At 44.9% G+C, this 14952-nt stretch overlaps 1 protein-coding gene across 3 annotated transcripts; it reads left to right on the top strand.

Moving 5' to 3' along the window:
- The first annotated feature begins 2048 nt into the window (after positions 1 to 2048).
- CALCB (calcitonin related polypeptide beta) lies at positions 2049 to 13479 on the top strand. 3 transcript variants are annotated; one of them, XM_060767547.2, is made up of 5 exons: positions 2049 to 2304; positions 4520 to 4615; positions 5509 to 5640; positions 9031 to 9219; positions 12989 to 13479. In XM_060767547.2, exons 1-4 carry the CDS (start codon positions 2111 to 2113, stop codon positions 9191 to 9193), a joined length of 585 nt encoding a protein of 194 aa, XP_060623530.2. In that variant the 5' UTR covers positions 2049 to 2110; the 3' UTR covers positions 9194 to 9219; positions 12989 to 13479. The 3 variants fall into 3 exon arrangements, with proteins under 3 accessions (XP_060623530.2, XP_060623522.2, XP_060623541.2); XM_060767558.2 differs by having other exon boundaries at positions 2050 to 2304; positions 9034 to 9219; XM_060767539.2 differs by lacking the exons at positions 9031 to 9219; positions 12989 to 13479 and adding an exon at positions 6501 to 7721.
- Positions 13480 to 14952: the final 1473 nt, after the last annotated feature.

Here is a 14952-nt window from a genome sequence, read left to right as displayed (position 1 = left end):
CTCTCCCTCCCTCCTTCCCCCTCCCTCCTTCCTTACCTCTTTCCTTCCTTCAGTTCATCTCCCGCCAGCCCCCCCCCCGGCTGTTCCTTGGCTCCCTGCTTCCCCCACAAAAATAGTAAGCGAAGGCCTCATTAGGTAGATTGCCTACGTTTCATAGCTTGGCTAAGCTAGCTCGCATTGGCGCCTTTCCAGCCCGTGTGGCCATGCTGGTTAGGGAGGGGGATTGAGAGGAGCCTCATTTGGGAGGAGTAATGTCGCCTGGCTAAGAACGATTTCACTCAGGACTTGACAACCACCACTCTTGGGTCGTTTGAATTAAACACAGGATGGGCGTCAGTGCCCATCTCGTGGTGCTTTCTTTCATTGTGTATTCCTGCATGGCTACAGGATCCCGTGTGTCTATGGCCAGGCCTGGGCAAACTTGGGCCTCCCCTCCAGGTGTTTTGGGCTTCAAATCCCACCATGCCTAACACTCGGAGGCTTAAGCGGCTGAGGGGAAAAGGAAGGGGCCTGAGCCTGTTATGAATGGTGGGAGTTGAAGTCCAAAACACTTGGAGGGAAGGCCCAAGTTTGCCCAGGACTGGTGTAGATGTATTCCCACTCTCCACGGACTGAATTTCCTCTGCTTGCCTTTGGAATCAAGCTGCCTCCGGTCGTGATTCGTGGGATGCAAATAAATATTGTGTATCTTCAAATCGACTGTGGCAACTCCATGAATCAATGTCACAGGGTTTTCTTAGGCATGGCATATTCAGAGGTGGGTTGGCCAGATCCTTCCTCTGGAGCAGAGCCCATGGTGCCTGGTATTCATTTGGGGGGGGGGGGGGTCTCCTATTCAAGTACTAATCAGGGCTGACTCTGCTTAACTTCCAATATCGGACGGGATTTGGTGGCATTTCAAAAACCACAGTAGACAGAACTCGCGTGTAAGTGATCGCGAGGCGTTCTCCCCAGTTCCAACTCTCATGATCTCATAACATTTTTTTTCGTGTCAGGAGTGACTTGAGAGACTGCAAGTCGCTTCTAGTGTGAGAGAATGGGCCGTCTGCAAGGACGTTACCCAGGGGACGCCCGGATGTTTTGATGTGTTACCATCCTTGTGGGAGGCTTCTCTCATGTCCCCGCATGGGGAGCTGGAGCTGACAGAGGGAGCTCATCCGCACTCTCTCCGGATTCGAACCTCTGACCTGTCCATCTTCAGTCCTGCCAGCACAAGGGCTTAACCCATTGCGCCACCGGGGGCTCCTTATCTCATAGCAATTAAAACGGTGCAGGGAGCGGGGTGAGCACCATTCTGTCAGCTCCAGCATCTCATGCGGGGACTTAAGTGAATCCTTCCACAGGATGGTAAAACATCCGGGTATCTCCTGGGCTACGTCCTTGCAGACAGCCCATTCTCTCACAGCGGAAACGACTTGCAGTCAATTTCCTCACACCAGAAGCGACTTGTAGTTTCTCAAGTAGCTCCTGACAGGAAAAAAATCTTAGGAAAGAGACTACAACCTGAAAACAGGCCTTGGCTGCGTGAAATGAATGAATGATTGAATGCCGGAGCGAAGAGTTTCCAGAGAGAAGCGCCTGGCCAGTGTGGACTGGAGGAAGACGGGGCAGATCCTTGCTCAGGGAAGCTAGCCACCCACGTTGTGGCCACGATGCTTCTTTTCTCTCCACGCGGGGCGAGCATCTCTTTGGAGCAAAAGTTGAGGAGGAGGAAGAGAGGGAAGATGCCAAGCGACTTCCCCTTTCTGCAATGCAGCATTTTTCGCAGTAGATGTCGCCTCTAATAAGTAAATAGCCTGCCCTGTGGAGTGTGCCCATTAAGGAGAGAGCGTGGCCCTGGAAAAGGGGGAGGGAGACAGGGGGTGGCCTACATATCATACGGGGTTGGGACGATTTCATTAATTAATTATGTCATTAATCCCCCCCCCATTCCTCTCCCCCTCCCCCTCCCCCCCCTCCTTCGGCGTTCGATGACCTCAATGCAAATGAGCCTATCAGCTGTGCCTAAATGACTGGCAATTTTTTGTGAATGGAACACACTCGGTGACTGGGGGATGACGTCATTGAGGAGTTGGGGTTTCGTGGTCAGGCGTGGATTGGCTTGGGAGGGATGCCGGAGGCGCTGATTGGCTGGCCGGGGGCCGGTCGGACGCCTACACACTTTCATCCTGGCGGCAGATATAAAAGGGGGTCCTTGGGCGCCGAAGACCATCACGATTTGGAAACGCACACGAGGGGAACTTCCACTACGCCGCCGCCGCCGCCTTACTCTTCTTCCTCAACCAAGGAGCTCCGCGTCGGAAGGTAAGCCCTTTCTCTCTCTTATTTCCCCCCTCAACCCACCGGTGAGTGCTGGAAGCCCTTCCCAGGGCGCATCCACACTGTAGAATTAAGCCAGTTTGGCACCACTGGAACTGCTACGACTTGGTGCTATGGGATCCTAGGGTTTGTACTTAGAGAGGCACCTGTGCTCTTAGGCAGAGAAGGCTACAGACCTTGTTGATTCCATAGCATTAAACCGTGGCAGTTCAAGTGGTGTCAAACTGCATTAATTCCATCGTGTAGATTAGGCACCCTGAGGGTCGGAGAACGTGCAAGGCTGACATTGCAAAGTGAGTTGAACGGTGCTTCCTCCCAGGCAAAGTTTTGGGTTTGCAGGCTGCCATTCAGGGATGCCAAGGCTCCTGATGACGTCTTCTGATGACGTCTTCATCTTGCTTGGATTGATTGGTTTTTTATGTATTTCTAAAGAATGAACTTTATCGGGTTTGAGGGACGAACACAGACTGTCATTTTGGAAAACAGCATGTCAGAAGGATAAGACGGACGCTAGAAAAATAGTTTCTTTGAAGTTGCATCCACCCCTCTTTGTACTGGGAGACACCCCACTTGGCCTTTGACCTTCGGAAGATGCTTTTCTTGGCCACATCAGGGAAGAATGTAAAATAATATGTATATATCGAAAATAGTATGCATATATTTGAAGCTGCAAGGCCATTGGATGTTAATCAAGGTGGCCAACTGCAACATTCACACTTGCCTCAAACAGACAAGAGTTCTTTCTCCCACCCTGGACATTATTCCACAGATATATAAACCCTATTTTCCTAGTTTCCAGCAGACCTCACAATCTCTGAGGATGCCTGCCATAGATGTGGGCGAAACGTCAGGAGATAATGCTTCTGGAACTTACCCACACAGTCCGGAAATTCACAGCAACCCTATATGTATATAATTTGTATTTTATTCCCTAGTTTTCTGTTACTTTGGGATTCAACAATGTATTTTAATTTATTCAGAGACAACAGATTAAAAATACAAGAGAAAAACTAACAGTGTGTATGCGTGTGTGTGTGTGTGTGTGGGGGGGGGGACCTAATTCTCCTTTGTGAGGTGCATTAAACGGAACCCTGGAGGCAGGAACTTGGCTTAGAAATGCCTTCTAAAAAGAGTGTTAAGGAAATTCAGGGAAAAATATATATTTAAAGATAATGCACATTAAAAATGTATATTTGGGAAAGCTTGCACACTTCTGTGCGCGCGCGTGTGTGTGCAGAGGACAGGACTGATTGTGGTCTCTTCTAAGGCGGCTGGATATCATTTAGATTTTATTTAAATATAGAACACACACTTTCAGTTTGACATTTTTGCCAAATAATCTTTAGCATCCTTCGTTTCACCATCATATCTTCACATTTATGAACGAAATGTATAAGTTTTCTAGGCAATTGTCGCTTTAAATACACGTATGCACACAATATGATACGTTTGACCGCTTTCTAATGGGGTTCTTTCAGATATTTCATGCAGGACACAGAGCATGCACACGTTCCCTATAGACAGAAACACACACACACAGATGCCGGGTTGGACCCAATCGTTCTCCATCTGTTGATTCTTTGGATCTGAATCCTTTGAGAAAGCAACAGCTACCCAAAAAGCACCCGTTTCCCATGTGGACTCTTTCTAAAACGTTTCTATATCCAAGGGAGCATCTACACTGCGGAATGAATGCGGTTTGACACCACTTGGACAGCCAGGGCGATGGCGATGAGCTGCTGGGATTTGTTGTTTGGTGAGGCAAAGGTTGTTTGGTGAGGCAAAGGAGCAACACTCCCGGGCAGACAAAGCTAAGGCTGGAACTACACTGCTCCATATCCCAGGATATGATCTGTTTATCCCAGATTATCTGGCAATGGAGACTCATATAATCCAGTTCAAAACAGATAATTTGGGATCAGATCCCGGGATATAGATCCAGCCTAAGTCTTGTCTAACTCCAACTCGCCTTGAGACATGGCAGGCAGTGCAAGTGGTGTTCATTCAACTGCATCCATTTCTTCTGCCGCCTAGACTCACAAACCAAAGGGAAGCGAGGGCGGCTCTGAGCCCCTTCCCTCCAAATCCCAGGACATCCCTTTTCCTCAAGCGTCGTTGGGGCTTATTGGCGCCCCTTCCCCGGATCTGCGCGGGTGGGTGGGTGGGTGGGGGCCTATCCTCAAGGGAGCCTGTCTTGCAGGGCGAGCGCCATGGCCATGCTGAAGCTGTCCTCTTTCCTCGCCGTCTACGCCTTGGTGGCCTGCCAGATGGAGAGCTACCAAGCCGTCCCGCTGAGGTAAGGAGGGGAGGGGCGGGGCGGGAGACAGCCACGGGCGCCGCGTCCCATCAGGCCCCGAAAGAGAGAGAGGAGAGGGAGGAGGAGGAGGGACCCCACTCACCCGAGTCCTGGGGGTCGAGAGGAAAGGGAGCTGCGTGATCCTGATGCACTGGGGAGGAGACCCTCCGGGAGGGAAGGTAGGAGATGAATCTCCTTCCAAAAGCAGAGGCGGACGAACAGGGCAGAAGAGAAGAAGCTGCGGCATCCGTTTAACAAAGGAAAAAACGCATCTCCTCGGGGTTAGTGAAGGTGAATGCGGAGGAAGAAGGGTCCCTGGGAACGCGCGGCTCAGCAGCATAGCGAGGGAGAAAGGGGGAACGAAGGGGAGTTCGCGGGAACGCATCACACGTGTGTACACCAGGACCAGTGCGGGGAAATGCCCCCTTCCTCCCAAGTGCCCCAAAGCGTGACTTTCTCTCATTCCCTCCTTCTCTCTTGCCTTCATTCATTCCTTCCGTCCGTCCTTTCTTCCTTCTCTCCCTCCCTTCTTCCTCTCCTCCCTTCATTCCTTCCTTCTCTCCTCCCTCCCTCTTTCCTTCTCCTCCTTCCTTCTCTCCTTCCTCTCCCTTCTTTCTCTATTCCTTCTTTCTCTGCTTGCTTGCTTCCTCCCTTCTCTCCTCTCTCTCCTTGTTTCCTTCTTTCCTTTCGTCTCTACTTCCCTCCCTCCCTTCTTTCCCCCCTTCCTTCCTTCCTTCCTTCCTTCCTTCTCTCCTTCCTTCCCCCTCTCCTCGTTCTTTCCTTCTTTCCTTCTTTCCTTCCTTCCTTCCTTCTTTCCTTCCTTCCTTCCTTCCTTCCTTCCTTCCTTCCTTCCTTCCTTCCTTCCTTCCTTCCTTCCTTCCTTCCCTCCCTAGACCCGGCTTAGAGCCCGTGACGGACCGGGGCGCGTTGGGCGACTACGAAGCGCGCCGGCTCCTCAACGCGCTGGTGAAGGAGTACGTGCAGATGACGGCGGAGGAGCTGGAGCAGGCCAGCGAGGGGAACAGGTAGGGAGTGGATCTGGGGAGACGGAGCGGGGGGGGGGGGGGGCTGGGGTGGTTCTCGGGACCCCCTCAGGGCCGGGCGGGGGCTCCCTCTCCCCTCCCCTCCCCTCCCCTCCTCTGGCGCCGCCAAGCGCGGCCTTCCTTCCTGGCAGCCCTTCTGTAAGCGGCGGATCCCCCCCTCCGCCCGCGAGGGCTTCTCCTCCCCCGGAAGGGCTGGGTTTTTGCTGCGAGGTGACTTTACGACCCAGTTCTTTTTCTCCTTTAAACACTATCCACCAAGGCCTCGAAGTTGAACAAAAAAGGGGGTTGTAGTAAAACATAAAAAACACTAAAAAGTGGGCCAGCAAGAGGTACGTCTTGATGTTATTCCACCCTCCCGTTGCAAAGGTGTCCAGAGAGAAAGGTCACACTCCCTTCCTACCTTTTTTTGTCGCGACATGACGCGCGTGGGCTGGAGAAGGAGGGGCACCTCCTTGCACGCAGCGCCCCCTTCCGGCCGAGCCTTGCCACTGCACTGGTTGCCATGGACACCCCCTCCCCACCCCTCCCCCGCCCTGCCACGCATGATGGAGAATGAGGCCTCGCATGCCCCGACAGGTCCCCTTCATGTGCCTGAAGCCTCCCTGGACCCCTCTTCCCCCTGGCCACGCCTCCTCCTTTGCATGGTGCCCTTGGGGTTGCCTTGACCTCCTGTTTGGACTGCATTTTGTGGGCGTCTCCCTTCGTTCTGGGCAGGGAGGGGCGCATCTTTCCTCCTGGCGGTGGTGGTGGGGGCTGGTCGGGGTCCGAGGAGGGGCATGGTCTGTCTCTGCGCATGGTGTGTCTCCCGTTACTGTGTTGGGCATGTCTTCCCCTCCCTGCAGCCTGGACAGACCCATTTCCAAGCGCTGTGCCAACCTGAGTACGTGCGTCCTGGGCAAACTGTCGCAGGAGCTCCACAAAATGCAGACGTACCCGCGCACGGACGTCGGGGCAGGGACGCCTGGCAAGAAGAGGAATGCCTTGACTGAGCTGGACACTGAACGCTTGGCAAACTACCAGGAGGCCCTCCTCGGAAGCAACTAGAGGGGCAAAGGCCTTCCCCTGCCCTCTCTTCCTCCCCCCCCCACCCTCTTGCCCTTGCTTTTTAAACAGCCCTCACCCACACCCTCCCACAACTTGATGCATGTGGATCTAACCTTGGTTGCTAACTTTGCTCTGTTCTTTCGAATCTCTCTTTTTTTTTTTTGAAAAAGTGGAATAATTTCAAGTGTCCGTGATGCGCACACACACATAGCAGGATAGTGAGCTAGGCTGTGATTAGAGCAGGGCTAGGCAAACTTGGGCCCTCTAGGTGTTTTGGACTTGAACTCCCACCATTCCTTAAACCTCAGCCACTTAAGAATGTTAGAGTGTTGAGGCTGGCCAATCAGAAACCACATGCAAATTAGGTCGAAATAGCTCATGCATGGGCCTTCTAGGTGTTTTGGACTCCAACTCCCACCATTCCTTGCTACTTAAAGTCCCTGCTACTTAAAAATGTTAGAATGTTGAGGGCGGCCAATCAGAAACCATATGCAAATTAGTAGAAATCAAGATAGTTCATGCATGGGCGAACTTAGGCCCTCCAGATGTTTTGGACTTCATCTCCCATCATTCCTAACAGCCTCAGGCTCTTTCCTTTTCCCCCTCAGAAAGGAAAGGGTCTGAGGCTGTGAGGGATGGTGGGCGTTGGAGTTCAAAACACCTGGAGGGCCCAAGTTTGCCCATACCTGAATGAGAGGGAAAAGCACCTGCCAGAGTAAGCTGAATAACCATTGCTTTGAAGTTTCTGAATATTTTCCTCAGATGTTTATTTTCCAATAATAATAATAATAATAATAATAATAATAATAATAATGTTTTGATTTCTGGCTACTTAATGTAATAAATAAATAATAAATGTTTCTTTCATGCCTGACCATACAACTGTTCAATAAACCTATTTTTCTATAAGGATTAGGTCTATTTCTCCAAATTATTCGGTGATTTTGAACATGGGTTTCTACTGATTTCTTTGACACAGCCCATGCCCAATGCTTGAATCAACTGGTTTGTTTTTTTAACTCAACATTAACTATGTTAAAGGTGGCAGATTTATTTCAGTGAAGTCAGCTGGAAAGTCCCCAATTGACCTTAATGATGTAAACCTTTCAATACGTAGGACCATTTTTGTAGGAATACTGTAGCTCAGTTGCAAATATTAGAAATGCTATCCGGTTTACAAAAGTGACATTTGAGTTTGAATTTGTCCAGGTAAGAAATTTAATATTTCCATTTCTATTTAATTGTTCTCTTCCACTTGTACAAATCTATGTTAAGTGAATGAATCATTTTATATTAGTTGTATTCATGAACAGAATGTAATCTTCTGTATCCCACATGGTATCATTGTATGGACAAGCCTGATCAGAGCTAGGGAAAGTTGCTTTTGGCAGAGAACTGTGCCTAATGCTGGTGGGGGAATGCAAGGATCTGTAGTCCAACAAGTTTTGTTCTTACTCAAATTGCCCCAGACAAGAGTAAGTGCTGGGTATTCTCAATTGTCTGTTGCAAGTAATGAGAATTCACAGTCCTGTACTTAGTTTTTATTGGATAACAATGCAAGAAAAGTGTGTCTTGATGAGATAGTTGCCTGTCTAACCTAGGGTCCTTCCAGACAGGCTTTGTATCCCAGGGTCTGATCCAGGGTTTTCTGTTTATCCCAGATTATCTGGCAGTGTGGACTCATATAATCCAATTTAAAGCAGAAAATCTGGGATCAGATCCTGGGATATAGGGCTTGTCTGGAAGGGCCCCTAGTATCCCATTGTTTCCTATAGTGACCAACTTGATTTTTTCTTGGCCAGTTATAGGAATATTAGCTCTCTCCTGCTGTTGTCACCCTCGTTGCAGGTAGCACTGAATGGAAATCTCAAATATTCCTCGTGATCTTGATTAATATATATTGATCAACCTGTTGCCTGAACTTCATGGCTACAAGCCAAACCATACTTTGCTTCCTAGTCAACTACCACTAAAACAGTGCTGTTCAGGTGCACTTATTTGCCCCGGGATACTTTTGAACAGGGGGGCTCTTCTACACAGCTGAACAAACCCCCACATGATCTGCTTTGAACTAGAATATATAGCAGTGTGGACTCAGATAAGGTGTTCAAAGCAGATATTACGGGATTTTCTGCCTTGATATTCTGGGTTATATGGCTGTGTGGAATGGCCCTTAGCTAAATTCCAAAGCATTATTTATGAGAAAGGAGCTTGAGCATAAACTGTCCTGTTCATTCCAAACATCCCAAGGTTCTTCTCTATTTATAATTTATCTGGTACTCAAATAAGGATTTCAGATCTTAATTCTTATTTGTTTCTTTGCAAAAGCAGTGTTACCGCACAGAAGAGAGGATGTAACACAGCTACCTGTGTGACCCATCGCTTGGCAGACTTCCTGAGTAGGTCAGGAGGAGTGGGCAAGAACAACTTTGTACCTACCAATGTTGGATCAAAAGGTTTTGGCAGGCGAAGAAGAAATGTGCAGATGTAATCTCCTGAATGACCCCCTGGAATATGGTAAATGCACAACAGCCTTTGGCAATTGTCAATGTTGCAGATTTCCAGTCCTTGATTGCAGGGAAAAGTAAAGTGCTGGGCTTTGGTTCCAGGACCCTCTGTGGATATAAAAACCCATGGCTGCTCAAGTTCCATTATATACCATGCTGTCCCTTGTACAGTATTAAAGGATAAAATCAAGTTTTGCTTTTAGGGATTATTTTTAAGGAATATTTTCAAGATGTGGATGGCAGAATCTGTAAATGTAGAATCTAAGGACACAGAGGGCTGACTGTATAAACAATGAATTTCATGGACAATAAAAATAAAATGTATAGGACCGGGACTTCATTTGGTTCCTATAAAATAGAGATGGGCATTAGAAAAGATTAGAAAGTTACATTGCTGTTTGGGAGACTTTGAAAAGCTGCATCCATCTTTGTTTGCAGAAATTCTCTTTTATTTTGCCCCAGGTGGGGAAGGGGTCAATTTCACTATGCTTTTGATTCCTACTTTGCCATTTTAGGCCTAGGAGGGACCTTTAACACAAAAAATGATCTGGGAATCACCTTACAATTTTTGTGGGCCTACAAAAGCAGCCCTTGGAGCTACGTGTAACCCACAGAATGCACTTTGCTTACCCCTCCTTTGTAACACAACTGGCCAACATGCCATGTGGCCAACTATGGCTGCTTTTGCACTGCTGTTGCTCTACTTGGGACTGCCACCAGTAACTCTACAGTTAGAAATTAGTGTGGGCTGCTACCCCCCCCCCACTTTTTTTTCTTAATGTAGACACTCTGCTAAGCTGTCACTGCCCTATCAAAATTACTTTTAGGTTTCACAAAATCAGTACGTTTGTGTGTGTGTGTATTTGGGGGGGGGGTTAGTGGTCATACTTCAAGTTTAGTATTTACTAGTGTGTACAGGAGACTTTTTTTTTGCAAGGTAACACTTGAAATGTATGTAGAACCTGGGGTCCTTCACAGAGATGACAGGCAGTCCCCAAGTTACGAACAAGATTGGTTCTGTAGGTTTGTTCTTAAGTTGAATTTGTCTGTAAGTCCATACAGGTACATTTTAAAAGTGTATATCCATCCATCCATCTATAATCTATCTATCTATCTATCTATCTATCTATCTATCTATCTATCTGCTTTGGCTATGATAGGGAAGGGTTAACACTCCTGTGGTCTTTGTTTTGCTGTCGGTGCCCATGTTCAGGAGATTTCACCTCACTTTCTGTTGCTGTGATAACTGGATTTTTAAAAAATGGTCTTTTTAGGTAACAAGGATTAATGAGAAAGCTTCAGTGGACAACTCTTTCAGGAGTGGATTTCTCTTCTGAAGGGTAGATTTCTCTGGCTTCCTGTTATTTCACTCCCACCCTCCCATCTTAACTATGAGTCATTTAGGGCCCTTCCACACAGCCACATATCCCAGAATATCAAGGCAGATAATCCACAATATCTGCTTTGAACTGGATTATCTGAGTCCACACTGCCATATAATCCAGTTCAATGTAGAACATGTAGAACATCTAGAACATTAAGATCGTCTGGGGAGGCCCTGCTCTCGATCCCGCCTGCGTCACAGGCGCGCTTGGCGGGGACGAGAGACAGGGCCTTCTCAGTGGTGGCCCCTCGGCTGTGGAATGCCTTGCCAGCAGACATCAGACAGGCACCTTCGTTGCTGACGTTTCGGAGAATGGTCAAGACCTGGCTGTACGAACAAGCGTTTGGCTAAGCAATGCAACTAATTAAGGAAGTCGGTAAATGGAACATAGGAACGGCATAACGGCTATGAGAATGGATCCGATTTCAATTAAGACGCTTTATATGTTGTTGTTGATTTGTCCTGTCCGATCGTTAATTGTTGTGGATCAACGTCGCCGATCCTGTTGTTGTATTGTCTTGTTTTTAACCGCACTGTAAACCGCATTGAGTCGCCTGCAAAAGGGCTGAAAAATGCGGTATAAAAAAGAAGTAAATAAATAAATAAATAAATAATGTGGATTTTATACAGTTGTGTGGAATGGGCATAGGAAAGATGTTAAAGAGTGAAACCAAATGGATCTGCACACAAAATTTGAAATTCTTTGGAAAGTAATATATCAAACATAACAGAATGAATTACAGATTTGTTATTTGTAATCCTAACAGTTTGTTGTTTCATTTATAATCATATATATGTTTCCATAAACTTAATCTGTCCACATCTTGAAATCTACAACTACTTAAAGTTTCATAAGTGACTTGTGAAATTTCACAAGCTGTTTTAATTTACAATGTATTAGTCAAATTTCTGTCTTTTTTGTGTTGTACTCAAAGCAACATGCACTGGTATCCTCCCTATTTCATATTCACAATCATAACCCTATGAGGGAGTTTGTATGGTTCAGGGTTGTTCCTTGAGTCCTATGTGTTACTGAGTATTAAAGCCAGAATTCCTAAATCCCACTGTAATCATTTCACATCACTGTCCACTTTGTGTTTTTTATAATTCAACCCTCTGTACACTTTTGCATTTTCCTTTATTTTGTGTTTTACTCTTGTCTGTTTAATCAACAATTAGTTCTCATGGTCTTTACATTTCCCCATTGCCTTTTTGCCATGTCACCACAGCATTTTCTGTTTCTGCCTGTTCTGTGCCCCATTGGGGGCAGGGGGAGAGTATCAAAGAGGGTACTGCTGCATAGAAAGCAGGCTTTGATTGAAATCAAGATGTTAGTTCCAACAAGAGTTAGATCCATTGAATCAGAACTTGGTATGTCACTGATTTGGTAAGCCCATTGTAGGGGAGATGGACAAGTCGATTTCAACCTTTATTTTCCAAAATGCTTCCATCTTTTTGAAAGAGTGCTGCATAAGGGGATTTTCTATAAACACCTGGTTTCCTCTTGAATGCATGTTTCTGGTTGCAGTGATGACAGAGAATGATGGCACTAGGCAAAAAAGGATAAGAAGTGGGTGAGAGATGAGAATTCTTGGGCTAGCTCTGGATTCTTTTTCAAACTCCTATAAAGCCCCCAGTAATGTTAAAACGCTGAGCTGTTGAACTTGCTGACCGAAAGGTCAGCGGTTTAAATTTGGGGGAGTGGGGTGAGCTCTCGCTATTAGTCCCTGCTTCTGCCAACCCAGTAATTTGAAAACATGCAAATGTGAGTAGATCAATAGCTACCTTTAGCTTTATGAGAGGCTATTTGCTTCATTTTTGCCAATGGAGTCCTCCAGGCCAATACTGTGTGAGATGTCTTGCTTTCATAACTCTTTTTGTTGCCCGGTTTTCTGTTTTTCTGTCACTTTGAACTGTCAAATAGTAAGACCCCCCCCCCATGTACTAATATAAATACTGATAAAAACTAATCATTTTGGTTATCATTGCCCACTTAGATTCATGCTGTTTGTAAAGTCAAACATCTATTATCTAAAACTTGTAGAGGAAGGCTACCGTGACTTATGGGATGTAGATAAAGCTATGTGCCCTATTCTGCTCTGTCCTCTGAAAGGCTGGAAGTCTAATGACACCACACCGCCTCCATCTTTAGGTGTCTGACTTGCTTCATGCTTCCTAACAATAGTGTTGTTGGCTTGCTGTGAGTTTTCTGGGCTGTATGACTATGTTCCAGAAGCATCACAGCAACCCAGTGATTCTGGCCATGAAAGCATTCAATAATAGTATGTTTTTGATCCCATCCTTTAATATTTCAGTCTGGTAACTAGGTAATTATGAGTTTTAAAATAAATCTGAATTAACGTGTATTTATACGCTCTTTTTTGGTTTCTTTCAGATTGCCATGAAAATGAGCAGTGAACGCCTTTTAATTTCTCTTGAAAGCAACTTTATTCCATAAATCAAGATGGCCGTATAAAGACTCATTTTTGCATCCTTCTAATATCAAAGAGATATTTTGTTTTAAAATTAAAGCACTTCTGTTACATAATATATATATATATATCAAGATAATTATTCAAATTAAATTATTGTATATTCTTTTTATATGCAGTTCTATTTCAAATAAAATGTGACAGCATCTATTTATTTATTTATCTTGTAGCATATCTGTGAAATATGACCCATGCTATTTATCTTGGCAATACTGCCAAATCTCGGGGATTACACTCAATTGCTGCCTATCAAGGTATATGTGTAAGATATGGTGTGCTGTGCCTTGATGTAAAACATTTAACTGACATGATTGTACAGTATGTTTAAAAGATACTTACAATATTGTATCATTTGTGAATTTATGCAAGATTAAAAAAAAGTATTTTAGATACACATGGATTGAGAAACTGGTCCTTCATTTAAACATTTGCTTTTCTATTGCAAATTTATTGTGTGGGTATTTGAAATAGCAGATTCCCAGTTTTGGGGTGAAAATGGGGGATGGTGGTGGTGATCACTGGAATTATTGACTGATTGTTTGCATAATGTCTCCTGGAGTGACTCCACCCCAATCTTCTTAATGAGGCATCCATTGCAACAAGTGAAAGTATGTAGGTTCCAAGTAAGACTCTCTACACTTACAGACGACAGAATAGTCATGTATCCTCAACTGCAATAAGAAACAAACAAATAGCACGGCCAACACCACCACTGGCATGTTGCATGTGAGGTGAAAAAGGCTTTTGATAAATTCTTGGGCATGATTGTTCTGTGCCATAGAAGAACGATTGATAATAACTGTATGAATATAAAAATTCCTTATAGACCAACCATTACTAACTACCAAACAACCTCCAGTCACAAAAATTATTTAAAGATATCCTCATTACTTGGAAACCAGATCTCTTCATCAATTGTGCATTCTCTTCTTTATCATATCCTTTGTTTTTAATTTACAATACTGAAATTTCTTCATATTCTTCCAATATTTTAAATAGTAGCTCCATACTTTCTAGTAGTTCCTCCAACACTATCATTAAGTTATCCGCAAAAACCCTCAGTTTAAGTGATTCCTTTGTCATATTCAGGTCTCTTATCTTTTCTTCATGTCTTATTGCCCTCAATAGGACTTCCAATGTCAAAATAAATAACAAAAAAGAAACTAGGCGTTCCTGTCTATCCTCCATTTATCTTTTAGAAAATGGAAATCTCAATAACCTTTTTGGAGATTTTATGATCTTTGGAAAGGCATGACCCTTTGAGAAATGATGCTATAACCTCTTGGTAAAGAACATGACATGTTAGAGTCATTACTTTTGGGAAAATGGCATTTACCAGGATTCATATATACAACAGATTTTCAGAACTGTTCTTTTTAGTTGCCCAAACCCCAAACTCTACTCTCTCTTAAAATATATTTGCCTTTAAATCATGCTCTCAAGAGACAAAAATAAGCAGATTTATTAAAAAGTAACATACAGTAGTCTCACTTATCCAATCTTCGCTCATCCAATGTTCTGTATTACCCAACGCAGTCTGCCTCCCGCCCGGATCCACAGCTGTTTCAATACATTGCGATGTTTTGGTGCTAAATTTGTGCTAAATTTGTAAATACAGTAATTACTACATAATGTTACCATGTATTTAACTGCTTTTTCTGTTGATTTGTTGTAAAAAATGATATTTTGGTGCTTAATTTGTAAAATCATAATGTAATTTGATGTTTAATAGGCTTTTCCTTAATCTCTCCTTATTATCCAACATTTTTGTGTATTCAGAGTTCTGTTAGCCCATTTATGTTGGATAAGTGAGACCCTATTGTAGTTATTTTACTCACAAACTTCATGTATTCAGCATATAGATACT

Source organism: Anolis sagrei, chromosome 1 (genome assembly GCF_037176765.1).
Source record: "Anolis sagrei isolate rAnoSag1 chromosome 1, rAnoSag1.mat, whole genome shotgun sequence".
Taxonomy (NCBI): Eukaryota; Metazoa; Chordata; class Lepidosauria; order Squamata; family Dactyloidae; genus Anolis; species Anolis sagrei.
This window is presented reverse-complemented; position numbering and strand designations above follow the sequence as displayed.